We start from the raw sequence: 6,855 nt of genomic DNA on the forward strand, positions 1-6,855 counted from the left end.
TTCTGATTTTTGATATGCAAGATGTTACTTTGAGCCCAGCCCCAAGCTCACAATATATAAACTACAAAAATAGTTTGCAAACATGTAACAAAAGTAATTAAGCACAATCGCCTTCTGTACACTTGCAAAGCGATGCGCATCAAAGGCACACTCAACAACACAAGGAACCTTGAAAACGTCTGTGATTGGGCGGGTGACTCTTCAGTCAAACGCTATAGCCAATGAACGCTCGACATTCTATGACGCAACCAGCTTTACAGAATATTATTGGACAAAAGCCTATCAATCATCAGACGTCACCTTGCCAGTTCAATGAAACTCCGAGCGAAACCATTGGTCAGTGACATTAACATAGTTCCGAAAAGTTCCATCGTGATTGGTCACAGTAGCTTTCAATCACACGTCTCGCTCAATCGGGCGCCTGCTCCCACCCCCAGGCGAATGACGCACGAGTCATGTGTTGTTTGTGCTCGCGCTCCATAGTGTACACAGGGCGCGAGCAGCAGATTGGTAGCAAGCTAGGAGGATCTACCGATAATAGATCGGGTAAATGTGGTCATGTTGCAGTTGCTGGCAGTGAGTTCGGGGAGCATTGGCTGGGATACCTGCATTTCATGTGGCGGCCGACAGAAGCTCAACACTGAAAAGACTTAAGTTCCCCCCAAACAAACATGGGGTCTCAGTCTAAAACCCTGAGGTAAAGTGACCTTAAATCTCCTATCTGATGGCAAATTTCGAGAACTACCAAGAAGGCAAAGCCGCAATGTTGATGCTGGAAACGCAACAGCGGGCAATCGGGACTAAACCTGCAGCTGCAACGGCGAACGGCGACACTTCTGTCGGGGAACCCCCTTCCGTAGCTGATGTCGGCGGCGCTGCGTTTCATCAAACGACTGAACAACATCCACAGCAGCAACAGCACCTGGAATCGCCGGCGAGGAAAGCATCCGCGTCCTCTCTTAACCGGGCGCTTGAGGACTCTGCAGCGAGTAGCGCACACACTACTACCTCAGCTTGCCCTGCTGTGAACACGGTGTCAGACGACATTAGGAAGTGTGGCTATCTGAGAAAGCAGAAACACGGCCATAAGAGGTTTTTCGTCTTGCGGGCGTCGAGTCATCTGGGGCCGAGCAGGCTGGAGTACTATGACAGTGAGAAGAAATTTCGAAACACTCTGCGCTCAAACGCCGCCGCCTCAGCTGGCGCCTCTCCCCCCAAAAGAGTGATCTATCTCTACCAGTGTTTCACTGTGAATAAAAGGGCGGATTCTAAGAATAAGCATCTCATTGCTCTGTATACTAAGGATGAATACTTTGCGATTGTCTCTGAGAATGAGCAGGAGCAGGAGGAGTGGTACCAGGCGCTCAGTGAGCTCATGAGTGAGGGCAAGAAAGGCCACCTGGATGCGGATGAGATTGACGATGGGTACGGTACTGTGACCCCTGGGACTGACTTTAAGGAAGTGTGGCAGGTAACTGTTAAACCGAAGGGCTTGGGCCAGATAAAGAATCTATCTGGCGTTTATAGGCTCTGTCTGTCTGCCAAGAGCATTCACCTGGTGAAGCTGAACTCTGAGACACCTTGCGTGAACTTACAGCTGATGAACATCAGACGTTGCGGCCATTCAGAGAGCTTCTTCTTCATCGAGGTCGGCCGGTCTTCGTCTATAGGACCTGGGGAGGTTTGGATGCAGGTGGATGATTCTGTGGTGGCTCAGAACATGCATGAAACCATTCTAGAGACCATGAAGGCACTGAAGGCGTTTGCCGAGTTCAGGCCCAGAAGCAAAAGCCAGTCTTCTGGCACCAACCCAATGGGTTTCATCACCACGCGGCGACACTTGGGCAACCTCCCGCCCAGCCAGACGGGGCTCCAGCGGCGGTCTCGGACCGAATCTGTGGTGGGCACGCCACCCAGCAGGAAGAGCAGTGGAACAAGTGGCTACCGATTCCGCACCTCCAGCGAGGGAGAAAGCACAATGAACCGCCCCTTTCGCTCTGTGACAGGTAGCCTTATTCATCTCAACACAGCCCGCGCTAACCTGAGCCGACAGGAAAGTAGCAGTGGGGCAGGGACCCGCTATATTCGTGCCCCGCCAGGCTCCACTTATCATACTCGTTCTGCCTCGCTGCCAGTGTCACACTTTCCTTCTACCACCAGTCCGATCAGCATGTCCAGCAGCAGCGGCCATGGCTCTGTGTCAGACACCATCACTCGCCCCTCCAGCGCGTCCATTTGTGGTTCCCCGAGCGATGGAGGTTTTAACTCATCTGATGAGTACGGCTCCAGCCCCGGAGACTTCCGGTACTTCAAAGTGCGCAGCAATACCCCTGACTCCCTGGGAAACACACCACCGATCCGTGAGGAGCACTGCCTCAATGACTATATGGCTATGGGCTGGAATCGTGACGTGTTTGGAACGAGTGCAGCTGAGGCCATCAAAGATGAGAGTGCAGATGAAGATTCACGATCGGGGTCTTTAAGGAGGCGGACTCCCTCCTTCTCCAGGCAGGGTGGGGGCGCTAGTGCTGCTGGAGTTGCTGTTTATCAGAAGATGACCCAGACCACCTTCTCGCTGGACGAGGCTGTGGCTGAGAGTAGCTCTTGGGGTGGCAGTGTCCAGACTGTCTCTACCTCCTCCTCCCTCTGCTCTGACTACAGCTCCAGTTCTGAACACAGCCAAGACCGGCCCCCTAGCCTACGGCCTGCAGACGTGCCTAAGGATGATGGGTACATGCCCATGATGGCAGGTGTGCTGCCCTCCACTAGTGATGCAGACTACATGCCTATGCAACCAAATATCCTCCTCTCTGCCTCTGCACAAGTCCAAAGTGCTGCTTTACATGTTCCCCAGCACATGGACTCTCAAGGCTATATGATGATGCTCCCAGGTAGAAGTGGGGCTACTGACTCTCCCGTCCCATCCAGCCCTGACATTAGCAGACGAGCAGAGGGACGAAGAGCCTCGGACCGCCATGAGAATGCAGAATACATGGATATGTCTCAGAGCAGCTCCACAGCTAATGCTCAAAAGGTCTCCGCTGAGAATTATTATGCCTTGACCACTCCTGGTGTCCCCAAGTCATACAGTCCATATTTCTCCCTCCCTCGCTCATACAAAGCGCCATCCAGAGACCAGGCTGAGCATGACGATTACGTCCGAATGAGTTCCCCAGCAAAACCGGTCTACAATTCACCCACAGCCACCCCAGATCGTAGTAGCAGGTGCCCACCTCCTGAGTCCACTCAACACAATGGCTTCACAGACCGCCGTGCCGTTCGGCCGAACCGCCTTCCCCTTGGAAGGCGGAGTTTGCACAGCTCTCTGCGAGCAGCAGAAGTGCCGGTGCGTCCTTCCAGCCCTGGAGAATACATTAATATTGCATTTGGAGATCGGCCAACATATTCTGCCTGTTCGTTGTCTGCTGAAGGCTCCCCCTCAACCCAAAGCATTAACCGAGAGCACCGCAAGTCTCCGCTGCCACAGGATTACATGACTGTCGAGATGGATGGTCTTCCACCAAAGAGTCAGTCCCCACGGCCCTCCCTGGTGGCCCCCTGGAATCCTCCTTCATATATCCGGCCCTCCTCATCCTCCCACTGCAGTGGGCTCACGGTGTGTAAGCCTGATGACTACACGGAAATGTCTTTTGAGCCCGAGGAGGAGTCCAAGAGCCCTACAGCCATGCTTGAACACCTGTATGTTCTGGAGCAACACTTTTTCCCCTTCAGCCCCCCGACTGAGCCTAAGGTTGTCCGTGCTGACCCCCATGGCAGGCGGAGACACAGCTCGGAGACCTTTGTCACATCATCAGGAGCGTCAGGTGGAAGTGGCCCAGACGCCAATGGCACCGTGCCTGGCAATAGTGGGGCTCAGCAGGTGGGCCGCAGCAAGGGTCAGAACTTTGACTGTGTTTGGACTGACGGCGTGACATCTGGCAGTGAGGCAACACATGGAAACTCCTCAGATCGAGACAATTCCCCCGCTGTGAGGTCTGCAAGGACTCTACCTGTGGAACACCAGAATGGCCTGAACTACATCGCCCTAGACCTGAGAGACGATCTCCGGCCTGGGAACAGTCATGATGCGCTTCCCTTGCCATCCTCCAGCGCTCCTCCCCCAGAGAACGGTGCCTATGCCAGCATAGATTTAATGAAATCTGAGGGGCTTACATCGGCATCTAAAGGTGAGCAATCTTAAATATGATTGTTTTTCTTGATAGTCATGTCTCCTAAAATCATGTCTCTTTTTTTTCTAAAAGACACTTTTCCTGAGTATGTCAGCCTTGGTCTCAGTTTCCAGTATTTAAAAACTGGAAGAATAATTTTTATCTTCTAAATAATACAGTTCAGACTAGTTAAAACGATAAGCTGCTTTATTCATTTAGTCACTTGCCATTCCAAACCTGTTTGACTGACTTGCATCTGTGTAACATAAAATATAGTTACAATTAAATGAAATGCCTCAATGTTTTATTCATTTTATTTTTTGTCTATGCAATAAGTTCTACGCTGTTTGCACACCGTTGACTTTAATTGTATTGGCAAAATCAGTTGCAACATTCTTAAAAATAACTTGTTTTATAGCTATAAGAAAGTTTTGAGTTCTTTGAGTTTTGAAATGACACGGCATGAGTAAACTATGACAGAATTTTACATGTTTGGGTGAACTATCCCTTTAAGTGTGTACAAAACACATCTTTATTGTAATGGACCCCCTTCTCTTGGCATTTCCTTCCTGTTGCATTCTCTAACTCCTTTGCCCTGAATGTTTTTCTTTTTTATATCCACTTTGTTTAGGAGCTGCTGTGTGCTTGGCTGAGTGTGTGTTGCTGCAGGGGGAGTGAGAGAATGAAGCGTTAGTGAGTCAGTGTTCTCACCAAGCCTTAGATGACTCATTTGTTTATCATAGTTGAAGCAGAGATGGATGTGTGTGTGAGAGAGAGAGAGAGAGAGAGAGAGAGAGAAAAGGTTGGTTTAAAGCATGTGATAACTTTCTAGCATCTCTCTCACCCTCTCTCTTTCTTGTACCCTTCTTTTCCTTTGGCAAACAGAACTGTTGTATGACTCAGGTGATGATACACGGGAAACTTTATTTTCAGGCAGCATTGCCGCCAACTAGCTAGTAGCTACAGATATAGACTGCAGGGTTTAGCTGTAAAAATGTTTGCATGAAATGTCATTGGCTAAAGTATCCGCAATACATTGCCATGCTTTTGGGGGCACTGCATGCAGGCTACTCTTCCAGTAGTCTTCACTAGTTTATTAGAGCTGCAGGATAATTTCTGTGCAATTACTGTCATCGCACTAATGCCAAACAGGTCTCCTTCTTCGATATCAATGTTGACTAATGCTCCGACAAAACAGTTATATGTTATACAGGGAGTTCAACCTGCAGTTAGTTTATTTACATGGTAAACCTTATGTTTTACTTACATTTGTTACATTGAATCAAGTACACTTTTTTTTTTTTAACGTGTAAAATTATACATTTTCAGTTTTTCCGTTGTGTGATATACCTGTTCTATACAGTGTGTTTTTTTTTTTTTGGTGATATGCACTACTGTACTATCTTTTGCTGAAGTGTGTCAGTAGGAAATATCAGTTTACGTTACCAAACATTCCTTTTGCCATTAATTGTAATAATTCCAGTGAGATTTTTGTTTGCACAAGGAGTCTGACAACAGCCAGTGCTCCACACAGAGATCTGATCAAGAACAAACTTAGAAAGGCTAAAGAAGAACTGTGACAACGTCTCCAAGATGCTGCAAGAAACCTAGCTACAAAACTACAGTACTGCGAAAAGTTTTAGGCACTTGTGTAAAACTGCTTTACAGTGAGGATGCTTTCAAAAATAATGTCATAAATCGATTTTATTTATCGATGTGCATAGTTTTTAGGGTAGTTTTGCAGTTAAGTTTCTTAAAGCATCTATGGAGATGTTGCCACAGTTCTTCTGGATTTAGTCTGTCTCAGTTTGTTCTGTTTCTTCATGTCATTCCAGACAGACTGGATGATGATCAGATCAGATCTCTGTGTGGAGCACTGGCTGTCTCTCTCCTTGTGCATACAAAATCTCACTAGAGTATTACAATTAATGGCAAAATGAATGTTTGGAAATGTAAACTAATATTTCCTACTTGACACATTGCATCAGCAAATAGAACTAACTGACCTAAAACCATTTGTTGTTGGTGAAAATACTAGTGGCCTAAGACTTTTGCACAGTAGTGTACATGTTCTACATGTCTGTGTTTGTAACTATATAGAGTGGAAGTTTGTTGTCTTTCCAAAAGTCAGCGAATCATCTCAAAAATGAACCTCAGCTTCATGTATGTATGGATGGCATCATCTCTCTGTGGCCTGCACACTCACTCTGTCTGTACATGCCTGATAGTGCAGGTTTGCACAAGACTAGTAACATCAACTACATTATTCCAAGCTTTTTAACCTGTCTATAAAAAATGTTGGTCTGGATGGTCACTGAACTATTGGGTTTTAGTATAATAACTAATATCACTTAGTGGGATATCGGCTGGATTTGCCTGCCTACTTGTTGTTTTTGAGTCATAGATACAAACTGTCAATAAATCAGCAAGTGCATCTGACACTCTTCTCCCTCTGGTACTATTTGATTCTCTCTCTCTCTCTCTCTCTCTCTCTCTCTCTCTCTCTCTCTAATTTTGCTATATAGCCTTTTTCTTCTTTTTTCATTGAAATATATAGGCTTCTACTTTTATCTAATGAACTTAAATAAGCTGAATGTTCCTAGCCAAGAAGTTTGTGTGTATATGTGTATATATATATATATATATATATATATATATATATATATATATACACACACAAACCCGA

The 6,855-nt window shown here is 46.8% G+C and overlaps 1 protein-coding gene across 1 annotated transcript in view; it reads left to right on the top strand.

The window, feature by feature from the left end:
• The first annotated feature begins 470 nt into the window (after nucleotides 1-470).
• LOC107596473 (insulin receptor substrate 2-B) overlaps nucleotides 471-6,855 on the top strand; it is a 39,314-nt gene continuing 32,929 nt past the window's right edge. Inside the window, exon 1 of the mRNA XM_016287219.1 lies at nucleotides 471-4,187. Coding sequence (XP_016142705.1) covers nucleotides 725-4,187 — 3,463 coding nt within the window. The 5' untranslated portion in view covers nucleotides 471-724. The remainder of the gene's footprint in view (nucleotides 4,188-6,855) is intronic.

Source organism: Sinocyclocheilus grahami, unplaced genomic scaffold (assembly GCF_001515645.1).
Source record: "Sinocyclocheilus grahami isolate Dianchi unplaced genomic scaffold, SAMN03320097.WGS_v1.1 scaffold219.1, whole genome shotgun sequence".
Taxonomy (NCBI): Eukaryota; Metazoa; Chordata; class Actinopteri; order Cypriniformes; family Cyprinidae; genus Sinocyclocheilus; species Sinocyclocheilus grahami.